The following is a 16,994-nucleotide window of genomic DNA, read 5'->3' as shown; positions in this document are numbered from 1 at the left end:
TATGAGTACAAACTGACTCTGAGTAGCCTTTATAAGAATAATATGGTAACAGAGAGAAACGTTGGAAACATTCCCATGACACGATGCTCAAGATCACTGACCTGCCCCTGATACATAGCCTGTCCTGGCAGCACAGAACTCCAAGAGAAAAGGAAAATAGTGCATGTTATGTGAAATACCAATTTCCTGTGTCCAAGATCTCCCCAATGAACCCCTCAACATTAGCATCTCCTGCAAGTTGGCAGACACTTATTTTTTAAAAGTTATTGTTCCTTTTCTTTACATGTTAAAAATAAATGAAGCAAAAGGGGAATAAAACCTGTTTTGGTAAGTCCTGTATTTATTAAATAAAACTGGTGTTGAAAAATAGTCACAACCATTCTTCTATTTACCCATGATTCTTCTTTATTTGGCTGCTAAACATAGGGGCATGTTAGTATTGCTGTCAGCTTACTAGAAGGCATTAAAAGCTCTATCAATGGTTCAAGAAGTTGTAGGTAAATCTTTCCAGTGCTGGGTGTTATTAGAATACTGAGATGTTATATGCTTGCAAGAAACTTTTTTTTTTTTTTAGTTCCATTGCTGCACTGCTAAAGGGAACACTCATATTGGGCGGGGGGAGTTAAATCTAGCAAATGCCTAGCACCAGCATTCCAAAAACTTTAGCGCGGCCTGGATTTTTAGCTTCTGCTCCAACTTCATTGCTGCAAAATAAGAGAAAGTAGTTGTCAGGCAATAGACATAAATGAATTTTTAAAAAATACACCCAAATATTTACACATTCACATTTAGGCACAGTATTCTCATATTAAAAAAAAATAAAAAATGTTTATAGTAGAAAACTTGCGTTTATTTTTTTCCCTTAGTAGCTGTTTTTTTGTTCCACAGTTAATGACAATAAAGACACGCAGCTTAGCTTCACATCAGACCATGACCTCTTGAGAGCTCAACAGAGCATTTCTGGCCTCCTACAAAGGGTCACGATGGTTATGAAGGGCCAGGGCGGCCATAAGGAACAGCACCACCACAATCCACCCACAACTCTTCATGTCTGGATCAGATGGCTGCTGCCTTTCCCATCTTTTAACATTGTCTTCATCATTCCATAAAATGTAAACTCTAAAACAAGGAGATGAACTGGTATTGAATTAAGTCGCAGCTTTTGTAAAATGGAATGTTACAAAAGACAGAGATAGTAAATGAACCTCTTGCTTTTTCCTATATATTGATTCCATTGGCTTTATAGCATAGTTATATAGTAGGGGAGTGATTCTAACAATTTATCCATCCAATCTCTATGTGTTTCTATTTTATAGGGTTTGACTGTATGGAACAGTGAAGATAAACAGAACTTAGTGGGGATGGCTATTAGCAGATTATAGAATTCAAGATAAAAAGTATAAAAGAAAGCAGAAGACATGAGGCCAAAAGAGACATTTAGTTCTAAAACATTACTCTGATAGAATGTGATAGAATGACATCAATGGAAGGAAATAACCTTAAGTTTATATTTCCAAATGCCAACTCATGGCTGACAATGGAGCATTCGAAAGTGGCTGGTGGAGAATTAAAGAGGTCAGTTGCTCTTCTGTAGGCAACTCTCCCTACTTCGCCCTGGTTTGGGTCATAGCAGAAAGAAGCAGTGGTCTGGGAGAGCTGTGGCTTACAGCTGGCCTCAAGAGGAACATGGGCTGTATGCAAAGGGTAAGCAAAGCAGACAGGAAACCTGAGCATGGCATGGCCGAAAGGCTAAGTAGAATTGTGAAACAGATATATTCTGCATCATTTAGGAAAAATTGCATTTGTTAGACTAGAAGGAAGAGTTAGAGAAAGAGCTACTAAAACAAGGGGATAGCTCCATTACCACACTGATTTATTTGTTCTGGCCATAGAAAATCAACAGTCATGATATAAGTGAGTTGTAGCTTTCATCATCTGGGATTCTCTGAAGCTTTAGAATGAAATGAGGAAATGACTAAATTATATCTCCTCCTTTTCTTTCTAACAAATAAAAACTATGATTTATTTAGATTTTCCTGTAAGTACAGATACTTGGTAGCTAGCATTACAAGAGATTTAAAGAAATCATCATGATTTGACTAACACTTACCAAATGCTATATACTTTATATGTTAAGCACATTACATGCATTAGTGCAGATCTTCACCATAATCTTCGATCTCATTTTAGAGAGAAGGAAATTGAGGCTCAAAAAGATTAAATATCATGCTCAAGACCACAGTATTTAAAATGAAACTCTAGTTTTTCATTTTCTATTTGTTTTTGTTGTTCCTGTAGTCATTAGTTTGTCTTAGCCATACTAAAACATATATTATATCTGACTTGTCACCCGAAGAATTCAAACAGAAGATATATAAGAAAATACTTGTAGACAGGATTATAAAATTAAGTAAAATATTGCACTAAATGCCCTCTAAATTCTTTTTCAAATATAATTTTATAATTATACAAATAATTAAATCAGATTGAAGAGGAATAAGTAGTTCATCCTCTGACACCATGCCAGCAAACTCAGCACTAATTCTCAGCCTTCCTGAACCCACGGGCAGATCAGTAATGTTTGTCACTGCAATTTAGCAGCTGGTTTGAAATGATGCATTATGCTATGAGAGGAAAAGTCATGTTTATAGACATTTTGTGAAGTTTTCACTTTCCTTTGCCAATCTCGATACAGATAAAGAGCTAAACAATTTAAGAAAAACAAAGGTGACATTTAAGAAAAATGAAAATCATTATAAAAAATAAATTATTTTTGTCAGGATAGCACCCTGGCAATTAAGGTTAAGTATTTTATCATATTATCAGTTGGACGATACACTTATTTTGGATATTAAAAAAAAAAAAAACCCATAAAAAAGGTTAAAAAAAAAAACCAAGATATTTAGATCATCATAATTTTGAAGGGAGTCAGATTCCTAAAATACTTTTATGTAGAGTTTACTTTAGGTAATAAGTGATGTAGTGTTGTGAAACTTTAATCCCATGTTACAGAAAGCATTTTTATTAAAGAATGTGCTGTAGACATTGATTTTTCATTTCCTTTTATTACAAACCATCTATGCATACTCTTCTCTGCCAAATGGAAGCAAAATGAACTCCATACATATTCTCGTAAATATGAAGCCTGATTTCAAGTACACAAAGACCAAATTTCCAGAAAACGTGTATTGTGATATTATTATTAAGTGCTGTAATTCTTTTTTTTTTTTCCTGAAAGATTTTAAATACATTTTGGACATGTAAATAACCACTAACGTTGGTGCAAAAATACAAGATCTAGTATCAGAATTTATTATCTATAAACCAGAAACAATAAAACATTTGGTACTTAAGGTCCTATAAAGGAATCCTGATAGAGAATGCAGGTATAATGGCCTCCAGAGAGCACAACATTAAATCTGGAGTCAAAGACATTTAATATCTGGATGACCTGAGCTCCAAATAGTTGTTAACCTGGATTTTATTTTGTTTGTTTCTCTTGAAAAACTAGCACACAGAGGAATGTAAGCCTTCCACTTCCTGATCTTCGCTCAGCTTTACCACAACTCACTGTGATACAAAACCTAATATTAATCTACTGAGGTAACTTAGAAAGAGAAACCTCAAAATTGCCAAACCCCCACCTCTCCTATAGTAGATTAAACTGAGTCCCTAGAAAAGAAAGATAAGTGAGGCTTCTTTTTGGGGGTGGCGGCAGGGGTGCTACTTCAGAGTAAAATTTCAATTCTACCCTTGTCAATCAGGTATAAAGACAAATAGCATTAAAAATAAGAGGCTTGTTGAAAATAAGCCTTGTTGAAAATTAGGTAAGAGATTTCCTACCCTCCTTTCTTAGAGCATTTACTTCAGAAAACTTGTCATTATAAGTACATCCTCCATTGTTTGAAATGTATATGTCCTTTTGAAAACTAGATGGGCCTTTCATCAGCTTTAAGACCCAGTGAAGTCTTTCTCAAGGACTTAAGAACCAAGTAAACATCCAAGTGAGATCGAGCCCCTATCTCCTAGTGTCTGAGGGAGGGTAAGAGCCTAACTTTAGCTGATACCTGACTCCAGTTGTAAAACTATCTCCTGCCATAAAGATATGAGAAGTTTATTTTTCCCTTGTGTAAAGCCAGTCACAGGTGGTCACCCGCATTACCAGGTGTTTTAGGATAAACTATATGTGATAAATTGTACTGTCAAGTCCTCTTATTTGAGGATGAATTGAATTATTGTTTCTCTTGAGAACATGTATATATGGGTTGTACCTGCTTGGCTATATATGAAGAGTAAGACTTCTTCCTGACTTTGCAATCTCTTAGTGATTGTTTGTGATGCCTGTCAGATTTGGTTTCAATGTTTATTCAATAATAAATTGTTTTCCTTTTTCTACTACTTTTGTAAAGAGGACTTCTGGGTTGGCAGAAAGATTTTTTTAAAAATTATATTTCCCCAACACAGGCTGGGTCTTATAACACAGAAAAGTCTTTTGATGACTTTTTGCTGCCAAACCTGGCGGTAGGATGTCCTTCCCTTTATTGTTTCCTAGCCTACCTGTATGCCTGGGCAAGGTAACTGTCTGTTCAGGCGCTCATATTAGGTGTTTATAAGATAAATTTACCCCGGCCCTCTGGCCAGTTGTCTATCAAAGCATATGAATCTTCTTTTAATTAGCAGTTAGTAATATTCAGATTCCAAGTTCTTGCCTGAGACTACAACCTTGAACTCTCAAGGCTGATAAAACTCTATCTATGATTTATTAAAGCTTGATTGTGAGAAATAATATTTATGGGAAATTGCCTGAAGAGAATAGAGTAAGCTCATTCTTCTTAATAATTTAATTTTTACCCTTGAATCAAACCAGAAATTGAGAGTGGTTTCCATGGACAAGTCACTTATTTTCTCTTTTCTGTATTCTCATCTGAAGAATAAATAAAGAATGAGACACTTGTCCCATAAGATTAGAACTTTAGACATCAATGGAGGTCCTGGAATTCAAAATAAAATGAACACAAAAAGCTTATATACACCAAGCAGTAAATCAATCTTAGTCACCTTGCTAGGAGAATTGTTATCTTGCCGACCCTTAAATGTTTATCAAAAATCTGCAAAGAGGAGTAAGAAAACAGAAGAATTTGCCAGGCATGTGTTTTATGGGCAGTCTAGTGAATGATTAGCTCTCAGGTTGTGTTAATAAAAAGCAGAAATAAAAGGTCAGAACCAAATGTATCTAATCATGTTTTTGGAAATCAATTGACTCTTAAGTTAAAAATAAAATAGGCCTAGGGTTGCACATAGCAGGTGATGTGAAGGGTGGCTGGTCTGTTTGTATCTCATTTCCCATTATGACTTTCACAGTTAAACCTGTAGAAAGAGCAATGGGTTATAGAGTGGTTGTGAATCAAAGAGCTGCTGAATTCACAAGACATGAAGTATACAATGAGAAATAATTATTGCTGCTTAGAAGAATTTAATTTATTCTAAGTAACTCAGAAATCATTTATCTCAGGCAGGGAGTTTGTTTGAAATTAGATGGTGTTATATATGCATCTTCTTGGAGATTACAGTATTGGTGTAAATAATTGAAATCTTTGAAAGTTGATCAGCCAGCTGACCACAGCAGTCAAATTGATTAATTAGGGATCTAATCTGCTTGTCTGAGAGTTCATCAATGAGTATTTTTTAAGTACCATGTAAAATGCTAAATAAAACATTCTTTGGAATGTATTACCTCACCAGACTCAGCTTACAAGAAATGCTATTCCTTATCCTAGGTTATTTCCCAAACCTTGTATGGAATACAAAGAAAACACAAAGTATTAAAAACATAAAGTACTAAAGAAATTACAGTGAATCTCAACATAAAACAGATCTCTCAAAATTAACTTATACCATGGATTAAAGCGCATGTTAAACCTTTATGACATTAGACAGGAATATGTGATCCAAATTTTTATTAATTCAAAGCTTTTTCTGAAATTAATTTATTATGATTCTCCTGCTTTTACTTTCAGATTTTTGTTTCCAAGACTGAATAGCTATTTAACTGGCTTTCCTAGACTGCCAATGAAGAAGCCAGAATTTGAGGATCTCCACTCTTGCACATTTGAATCATTCAGGAAAATTTTAAAAGAGCAATTTCTTTGCTCACCTCTAGAGATTCTTGATTTAATCTGCCTGGACTGGAACCCTAATCCTGGAGCTCTTAAAAAGTCCCAAGAGAGTCTAATGTTCAACCAGAGTTGAGAACCACTGAACCAGATGATAAGTGGAATTTTTGTTTTGAGCTGGTTCTTTTAGATGCACTATAAAGTATGGGACTTAAAAAAAAAAACAATGAACAAACTAAATCAGATGAGTCTATTTTTAAGTAAATTATCAAGATAATATTAAAAACTAGTATCAACAAATAGCATAATCAAATACAAGAAATGGGAGACTGATAATAAGAAAAACAGACTGCTGTCATTAGAAAGTGACAGAAACTAAGATGTAAATTTGGAGATTTAATCAAGGGTTCTTTCATAATCGTTTATTTGCAGTGGGATGGTAACTAGAATGTTTTACTCCATAAGCCATACAGTTATAAGACCAGAATTGCTATATACAAACAGATAGTTTTCTTGGTTGGTGCTTTAGAGGTAAATAAATAACAAAGAGAGGGTTTGGGGAAAATATACAGGTCAATATTACAGTCTGACCACGTGTCATAAAGAATTGTAAAATTCATTGCTCCAAAATGTGCCAAATTTATTAAGTAAAAAAAACAGTATACTAGAAGAAAAGGTCTTTTTGCTTAATTATTTACATATTTTTAAAATAAGAACAGTAACTCACTATCTCTCACAATTGCTAAATTTCAAACTTAAGTTTCTTTTGTGTTTTTTTTAATATATTCCAAACGATTGAAATCATTTTTTGGCAATTTTGTTCACCAGCTTAATTTTGTTTTGTCTCTAGGGTTGCAATAACTGGTGCAAAAAAATTCAAATATTACAATACTACATCTACCTTGTTCTTTTTGCAACATAGTCTTTCAGCATTACCTAACATTCAGAAGTCCTTAATTTAGTATTTATTATTCAAACTGTATGCTTTTGTTATTTAAATAATCAACTGATCCTATTATTGTGTAGAAACGTTCATATTGTGTAGATATAGCTATATGAACTTGATCCAAAATTGTGTTTGAAAGAAAGAAAACAATTGTTTTAAATTTACCTGAAATGTACAAAATTTATTCAACCATCTCCTATTTTGGGACATATATATTTGTCCAATTTTTCACTATTACATAATTTGCCACAATCACACTGAAAGGGCTGGCACAATTGACAAACTAAATATCCTTAATATATAAAGGAAGTTTACAAATTAATAAGAAAAATATTATTATACCAGTATATAAATGCATAACTTAATGCAAAACTAAATAGACAAAAATATTAGAAAATACAGAATTTTCTAACTGTAAATTAAAATGAAAGATAATGCCCCCTTTTAAATTGCAAATATTTAAAATATGATTTTAAAAGGGAGACAGATATAGATAGTATAAATAGAGATTTATATAAAGATACAGAGCTAGAAAAGTTAAAGTGCTGAAGAGCACAGGCTCCAGTCTATCAGATCTGGATTCCTGATTATGCAGATACTTTCCAGCTCTTTGGCTTGAGGCGATATACTGATTTCCCTCAGCCTCTACTGAGGGAAATCCTCATCTATGAGGATAGTATCCTCATCTATGAGGTGGGAATAATAATAGTACTTAAAATGTTTTGTGAAGATTAAGTAAAATAATGCATATAAAGTACATAACACTTTTTAATATATAGTAATCTCTCAGTAAATTGGCAATTATAATAATTCTCAATGTGGCAAGTGTACATGAAAATAGGTATTACAGCAAGCTCCTGGTAGAGTGAATTGCTACAATTTTTCAAAAATGCAATTTGGCTATATGTATCAAAAGTCTTCCATATGTTCATACTCATTGAACCAACAATCCTATTCTTAAAAAATCAGATATGTGGTCAGGGACATAAATCCACACATATTCTTAACTCACTGTTTATATTTTAATTACTAATGTTATAGCAGAGAGACACATTGGTCTTGTATGACAAAGCTTTTGAAATTTATAGAAATAAGGATGTCAGTTTATGAAAAATAAATGATATGCCCCAAATTGTGGAAAAGATGTTTTGGGGAAAATATTCTGATTATATTTGAAATTTTACTATTTCTACTTCTTTTGTACTATGCTTTTCCCTCACCTAAACTTGGAGGCTGCAAAAACGAGCATGCATCATTTGTGAGGGTATCTTCTGAAATAAATGAGTGAGCATATTTATTCTTTTCTTAAAGGTGTCTTCTAAAAAATTACTTTTTTTTACATTTACCACTTTTCCTGAGAGGATGTAGAAGAAAAAAAAAACATTGTTCAATTATTCATGTTCTTGATTAACACAAAATAAAAATTTCTCTACAGATTTTTTTCTTTGTCTCTCTAGTATAGCATTTATAAAAATAAAAAAAGAAATTTTTAAATGTATTTTTTGTCTGTCATCCCAAAATGTGAAAGTGGTTGAAGGTTTGCATGAAATTTAGAGGCTATGTTTGAGTTGGTATGCTTTTGCCTGTAGGCTACCTGCCATATGCAAAATCTACTTGGGGGTTGGAAAACTGAGACACCATAAGATGCTGAGAACTTTGACTCAGAAGATACACCATAAATATGGGACATCCACTGACCCTCCAGAAAAAGAAGACCACAGTGGTTTCACAATGTATCCAAAGAGAAAAATCACAAAGACAGTCAGGATAAAAGGAGTTAGTTTGTGATCAAGGTGCTACATACATGGGAACCTCTAGTATTATCTTCCACATTGAGAAGCAGCAAAATTTATTATTTAGCTATCGAATTCTTCTGAACAACATGGAGTGAGCCAGGTAATTCTATCTTTAAAAAAAATTGACAATCTTATTAATATATTTTTTAATGGAATTGGTTTATTCCTATAATCTAATATCACATTGAAATGGATAATTATATCTCCAGTTGTATCTTACATTTACCTCTTTGGAATCAAGAGTGTCATGTTCAGGAATAGCCACCATTGGATGACTCAGCTTCACAGAAAAGATGCCAGGATGTGATGAGGGATAGAAATAAGGAGAAATGAATGTTTAAATTTAACTTAGGCAAACAATAACATAGGTATACTATTGCTGATCATAGTAGATCCTACCAAATATAACCATTAAAATTTGATTGTTGTTGAAAACAAAGAAAGATATTCTTAACATAGAAAAAAATAGGCAGATGGTGAATATTTTGGGCATAGGACCACATATTATTTATTTTTCTATCACACGTAAACTCTAGCAATGCTTGGCATATAGCTTAGACAGTTATTAAATGTCTATGGAATGCATGAATTATTAAAATACATTAACAGATATCATTAAGAAGAAACAAAGTAATATATATTTCAACTCTCACAATGGTCCCCATTTTGAAAAGTTCCAAAGCAAAAGAGAAAATCATACTCAGACCCACAGTAAATGCAAATTATCTACAGAAAGTAAATGCTTATTTGAAATGTAAAGCATTGTACATTATTATAAATAATATTCTTATTAAACAGGGACTCAAAAACATTGCAGTCTCACCAGATGTTATTATAATGTAGGTCACAACATAGTGACACTACCAAAAGAGAGTTTCTTTTGCTTATATAAGAATTTTTATTATTGTATGGGTCTTCTGAGCACTATATACACACTTAAACCTATTAAGATAGAAGTCATAGATAAGCAAGAAAAAGGGACATAGATAAGCAAGAATGAGAGACATACACACAAAGAGAAGGGGAGAGCAATCATTGGTAATAAATCTATGTATCCCTTTTTTTCACCATCTCTCCTCACTTTAGGGTAACCCCAGTACCTGATTTGAAAGAAATATTTCCTGTTTCTGCTTCTGCTCTGAGCAAATCAGAGCTATAGAAATGATTGACCCTCTTTTACTCTCAATAGGGTCCTGATGTGACCAATACATTGTGGAACAGGACTAGCTCCTAATCCTCCAGGGCAATTCAGAGGATCCCAGAAATTAGCCTTGGCCCCAGGAGGACACCAACACTGGCTGCTGGAGATGCCAAGGAGGTCCCGCCTCACATTTTTTCAGACTTCCCTCTCTTCTGGCAGATTTTCAAGAATGGAGCTTGCTTTTATTTAAAGCTAAGGCTTCACTAAATCCTAGCCATTGCACTCTGTTTCCAGCTATGAGATCCTCTGAGTATCATAACATCAGGACTCCTTCTAGCTGCCTGACACTGTTGCTTTAAAGAGAAGCATAGTCTGGCTCCTGAGCCAACTAGAGATCTAAACAACATTTCAAAAATCAGCTGAAAGCCTCTATTTTCTCCTGTTCATCAGGGTCCCCTGAGATCCCAAATTTGTATACCACTTCCAACCTCAGGTCCAGGTCATTGGCCCTGGAAACAGCAGCATCTTTAGCATACCTAGGCTAAGTGGTATGATAATTATATAAATCAGTGGAGTTTGTACAATGTCAAATTTTCATTCTTCTAGTCTCCTAAGATAGAATAGGATAAATATTCTGAAATTTGAAAATGTTGGAACACTCCCAATAAAATGTTTAGTGAAATTGGAAAAGCAAATGAGTAATTATGTGTTATCTACTTTTACATTCCATTTCTTCTTTTCAATATAGGTATTCATTCATTTAAATGTATTTTCTTTTCATCTTGAATTTTAAAATCTTGTGTTAATTAATGTGTTAATTATCCTAATCAACAAAAGAGGACAGAAAATGACTGATCCTAATTAATTGATAATCCCCGAATCATTTATATTTGGCTTTGGCATGTTTTTTTTTTTTTTTATTTATGATCTTTTGTCACAATAGATTTGCCTTTTATTACCCTCAGTCTGACCAAAAACATTAAATAAATGTGATGTTGCTAATGGATTTAGTCATAATCATTTATTATGTTTTCACATGATAAATTCATTATACGTATTTGTTTATTTAGTATTCACAACAACCTGGTGAGGAGAACACTAATTTGACCCTGTCTCACAGATGAGGAAACTAAACTTGAGAGGCAGAATGACTTATACAACAAGGACCAGAACCAGTAAGTGGCAGAGCCATGGCTGGAATCCAGAGACTGTTTTTTCAAAACCAGTGTGAAGTGTTAGTTATGCCCCTGGGGAGATACTCAGGAGCTGGGAGAGCGGGAGCCAGGGGAAGGGAGTGATGTGTACCATTTTACAAAAGGCAAGCCACATACTAAAGTCAAGAGTGTCCCTTTCAGAGACCAGAAGCAGTTCAGGAGTAGCTGGTCTAGCTATGAGAGGTCACACAAGGGACACAATACAATGGAGCTTACATGTCAGATAAGGAGGCAGGGCTTCATCCTCTAGGCAGTGAGAAACTATTGAAGTACTCTAAATAAGAAAGGGGCATGTGTGATCAGATTTTCATTTAAAAAAAAAATGTCACTGTGGCTGAAGTGCAAAATATGGATGGAAATTGGAAGATATTTAAGTAAGAAAGAGAGAGAGAGAGAGAGAGAGAATAAAAAAGGTTTAAGTTAAAGCATTGCCTTGGAGAATAGAATTAGACTCAAGTTTTTCTGGTAACCCCAGGTCCCCCTACTCTCTACAATGAATCAAGAAACATCAGGCAGACACATTGATATTTGGAGAGAAATAATGTTGAATGTTGATATCGCTGCAGAATGCAGAGATTTTGTAATGCAGGAAGATTACAGATGTTAAATGGGGAGAAAAATAAAACATGGTGTGAAAATCTTCTCACAGTAAGAGTGGAAATAATGAACCTAAAACATTTATATAAATTCTGTATTAGTAAATAGCTTTCTATCTATATAGAGAAAGTATATTGAGAGAGTAGGTGAATACCGAAGGCGGGAGAGAGTCTTCCAAGCCTGTTTACGTGGTGGTAAATTTTCTGGAGAACAAATGACTATTTTGCATCCAAAAAATAAAATATGAAGTTATTAATTTTATCATCAGATGATTAGTCAACATAGAAAGATAGATGAAAGGGAAAGCTCAGATGAAATGAAACAAAACATACTATTATCCTGGATAGAGACGCCGGTGTGTAGCAGGCTAATTAGACCTTTGCTCACTCACCATTGTGGAATCATCGAGTGGTATTTGAATAAGATGTTCGGTTGATTTTTACTATATCCTTGTAATATAGTAAAATTATATTACTATATTACACAGCTGCCACCAGTTAATATACAGTCTTGTGAAGTGTTTATTACCAGTGTAGGGTTTTCTCATAACTGTCACTGCTTCTCCAGAGGTAACACAAACTTGTCTGACCAAGACACATGGAACTCCCTTACGCTAACTCCCTTACTCTACAACTAGAAAGAAAGGAAATTTTGCAAAATGTGGTTAAATCACTTAATTCTTCAGTCTACCTGAGAAATGGAATTCAAAGTTCTAACTTTTTTTGAAACAGCTCTCCCTCCTGCACAAAAATGAAGTAAGTTTCCTTGTCTGCCAAAAATTATGAAGCTGAGAAAGTATTGCAAGAAAGGTTAACATTTTAAAATAGCCAAGGGTGCTACACATGCTATTCGGAATTCACTTCTTTGGGATTTTTGTTTGTTTGTCTGTTCTTTGTTATTGTTGTTGTTTTGCTGAACCACATCCTCTTGCAAACCTCCTTTTCTCCATTTGTCTACATAAGATGTACCTTCTATTTCTGTCTCCCCACCTAGATTTGTGAACTACTCAAGCTCGAATGAAATCTTCTTAAGAACATCTCTTAAAAGAAACCTGACAAATTACTATAGCAGTACCCACATGAAATATTGTGCTTCATAACTTTAAGTTATCATCATGAGACTGAAAGCCATGGGAAATCATGTGGATTATCTATTATTCATCTTTAGTCTTTTGCACCTGGCATGGGCCTCCCTGAGCACAGAGTGGACACTAAATAAGAACTGAATGAATAAATTAGTAAAAGAAAGAAAGAATGAAATGGTTAGAGAAGCAAAGAGGGTTTTCCGACTTGCAGAATTTAAAAAGTCTGTATTAATGAAGAATTAGGAACCTTTACTGCTTTCCTAAGTCTCCTCATTATATGAAACTTTGTAAACTAGAGATCTTTGAACTATCACTATCACACATGTGTGTTCTCTTTGACCCTCACAGTTCTTCTACTTTACAAAGAATTGAATTTCATTGTCAGCATTTGAGTTCACAGATTGCAGGTTTGTGTTCCTTTCTCTTGAACTGCTCAAAGGTCTTGCAACACTAGTCTTGTGATCATCTTGACCTGTGCAACAGCCTGCCCTTTTTAGATGAAGTTGATCTCCATGTCAGCACAGCCCCATCATTCCTACTAAGGGGAGGCCAAGTGTCAGAGATCACCTATTGCGCTTATACACATATATTCCTACATCACTTACACACATATATTCTTACATCACTCATTTAGGGGATATGGCCTAACTAAATACATGAGTTTTTAATCCCTGATTTACAATATCTACCAGTGCATAGGAAGCACCCAGGAAGTCTTGGAAATTTCAGATGCTGACTCAGTAGGTCTGAAGAGGGGCCTGAGAGTCTGCATTTCCAAGGGGCTCTCAACTGATGCGAATGCTACCATAGGCTGAGGGGTGAGGCCATAACCAACACTTTTGTATGGACTGATGCAACTGATGTTTTTTCAAACATTTATCTATTCACAACTGAAATGAACTATACTCAAAATGCCCTAATCATTTAAGTTGTACTACAATTGTATAAGTAAATAATTTAGCACAGATCTTTTTTTATTAAGTACTTGAAAATGTCCTAGGTACTCTGCTAGGTGTTAGAGATGTGACAGTGAACAGACATTGTCCTCGCCCTTGGAGACCAATGCAGTGGAAGAGAAATATTAATTATATAATCACAAATATCTAGAAACAAATACAAAATAATTTTTTGAAGTGTTTTGAAGTAAAATTTCAAAGTGCTATGTTCATAAGAGATAAGTCTGATCTAATCTAGAAGGATGAAAGAATCTCTTCCCTCAGAGACTGAAAAATAAAGGATAAATCTCCTAACAGTGATAAGGAGACTGAAAAATAAAGGATAAATCTCCTAACAGTGATAAGGAGACTGAAGGTTAGTAGCTAAAAAGAAATTACAGTTAAGCTGAGTGAAAGATAGGAAGAAAATTCGGAGCGAATGGGTAAAATGAGTTGTGAGAATATGAGAAACTGAGGCTGGAGAATTACCATGCAAGTATTTTGCACGGTTTGACTCCACTTAGGAAGCAAAGGAGTAAGCCTTGAATATGCTTATTAAATGAACGAAGGCTATTAAATATGAGTTTATCTCATTTTCCAAAAAGATTGCAAGCTGCTGGAGGTTAGGGCCCATCATATCCTAGCACTTTTTCACCAAATAATAGTTGATTGATTTCATCGCTGAAGATTCCATGTCTTGGGACAAAACGTGGGTTGTGCTCCGAATTTTTCTTTAGTAAGGGCAGTTCACGATATGCACTTTGAGGAAAAAGCGGTTTTTAATGACAGTCACAAACACACTACTCCTATTCCTATGTTTTGAAAATTTCATCTATATTCTCCTGAAATATTTTTTAAAAATTACAGAACATCAGTAACTTAAATATTTATTTTTATAACTTAAATGTACAGTATCAATTTTTCTTAAATGCCTAAAGTTTTATGAGTTTGTTTATGCCACTAAATTCCTATGTTACCTTAGGAAAATCACTTTGTCTCTAGGCCTCAAGTTTCCTCATCTTTAAAATTGGAGCCCTAACTAGATGAGTTCCAGCTCCTCTTCTACTTAGATAATTCAATGAACCTATAATGCTTAAACAAATATCTGTTAGTTTATAGATGACACTATCTTAGGAAAAAAGTTCTTTTTTGGAGTCTCTTATACTGAACCATAGCTGTGGTAGAAGTGATGCCTATCACAAAAGTAAAAATAAATTCTGTGGAACCTTACTTTGGATCCTTAATGTCGTTTCTTAGCTAAGACACTTGTTCCTTTTATGAACTTTTATAAACACTATCAAGTTTCACAACATTCCTTTGTACATTCTCTGAGTATCATCACATACTCAGTTCAAGTTGGGTACATGTTAATCATTTTATAAACCCTCAGAAAACTCACTGTTAACTACCAACATTAATATCATTACATTGGAGTTTAAGTGCCAGTAAGTCTAATACCAGTCTAACACCAGAAGGAAAACAAAAATTTTCTGCTCTGATCTTTGTAAAAGTTCTTCTGAGATATGGCTGAAAATGCCAAAATTACACTATTTTATTTTTGGCCTTTCCTCTTCCATCCTCCAATTACCATTGTCTAAAGAACAGCATAATAAAATTCTTTTTTTCCATCCATGATGTGTTCAGCATGTTTTGAAAACAAATACCACATCCCTGCGTTTACTCACATTTTTCATCTAGAGTTGCTTCTTTCTCAACTAAAAAACCACTTCCCCAAGGGGATTAACTACACCATTCACTTTTTTCATTGCACAGCTCCCAGGTTGTAATGAAAATGGAGCAGAATCTATATTCCAACACCATTTTAGACCTCAAAATTAATTCCAGAAACTGAAATTGGAACTGACAAAGAAGCCATATTTGTTGTTCTCTTTCTTTCCTCTATCCTTTAGGACACAATTAGTTGCTTAGTACAACAGCAAAAACATCATCTTCAATTTTTTCAATATCATACTAACTTTAGTACAATCATAAACCAAATGTCTTTTTTTCACAAAAGACAATGTGAAATTGTTTTCTCCCTGTTCTTTCTCTTCCATAGAATACAAGGGGTACTAGCTATTTTATTCCAATATGACATATAATGGAAAAAAATAACTCTGTATATGACTCTCAACCTCATAAATATTCTTCAATTTTTGCCTTGCCTTAGTCCCATCCCAATTGTTCTTAATTTGCAACTAGTTATCCCAAGTTGTAAGAAACCTATCCCAGAACCCAAGAGTGTGTCAACAGATGTTCAACTGATGCATCACAAAAATTTGGAAGAATGTGTCTTAAGAGGAGAAACAGGCATGACCATGATGGGAGCCAATCTATGTCCTCCATCTCCAGAGAATCCATGCCAGATCCCACTCTATTTTCTCCAAACACTATACTCCCAGCAGCATCTTTGAGAATGATTGGGGGAGAGGTGTTGAAGAGGGAGAGAATGTGCGAATAGTTGATAGGCATATGAGCTGAGGACTGTATGCCTAAGAGTAACTGGAGAACTGCCACCAGTATGGTGCCTGCCAGCTCTGCCTCTTTGGAATTGGGCCCTATTCCTTCATTCCCACATCTCCCTATGCATTGTTTCAAACTACATTTCATGAATGATGTAGGTACTTCCTAACACTCTTACCATATCTGTTATACATCTCTAAACTGTCAGTTCACTCACTGTTTCCAGTACCCCACCCATCACCCACCCTTGCCCCAACTATATCATCCTGCTAGGCACTGCAACTCAGCCTTATGTTGTAGCCACTCCTCAGGGATTTTGACAGCCTTGCTTTCCTGAGTCTAGGATCTCCCCTCTGGAGAATCTTTTTTTAATCCTTGCTACGTTCCTACTAGAAACACATCCTAACAACCATGATACCTCTTTATTCAAACTTCAAACCAAAAAATAGGTAGGGTATCTATCGATTGCTATAAAGCTCATAGAAAAACTCTATGTTTAGTTAGGTTATGTTAGTAGATTTTAGCAATTCCAAGTGGGAGATCTTTTGAAAATTAGGATAAAAGTGCTAGAATATAAAATTTGTCTAAGATTTCTATTACCTAGAACTTGATAAACTGTTAAAATGTCATTCAAATGTGGAAGCATAAAATATATTCTGTTATAAATGGCCTTAGAAAATTTGCCAAATAAAGACCCACCTTAAA

At 34.5% G+C, this 16,994-nt stretch overlaps 1 protein-coding gene across 1 annotated transcript in view; it reads right to left on the bottom strand.

Moving 5' to 3' along the window:
- Positions 1–382: 382 nt before the first annotated feature.
- MLIP (muscular LMNA interacting protein) overlaps positions 383–16,994 on the bottom strand; it is a 179,637-nt gene continuing 163,025 nt past the window's right edge. Inside the window, exons 15-16 of the mRNA XM_011379094.2 lie at positions 9,082–9,135; positions 383–704 (exon numbers count right to left, since the gene is read on the bottom strand). Coding sequence (XP_011377396.2) covers positions 699–704; positions 9,082–9,135 — 60 coding nt within the window. The 3' untranslated portion in view covers positions 383–698. The remainder of the gene's footprint in view (positions 705–9,081; positions 9,136–16,994) is intronic.

The sequence above is a fragment of the Pteropus vampyrus genome, unplaced genomic scaffold (assembly GCF_000151845.1).
Source record: "Pteropus vampyrus isolate Shadow unplaced genomic scaffold, Pvam_2.0 Scaffold353, whole genome shotgun sequence".
NCBI classification, from domain to species: Eukaryota; Metazoa; Chordata; class Mammalia; order Chiroptera; family Pteropodidae; genus Pteropus; species Pteropus vampyrus.
The sequence above is the reverse complement of the archived record's forward strand: the minus strand, read 5'-3'. Positions and strand labels throughout refer to the sequence as shown.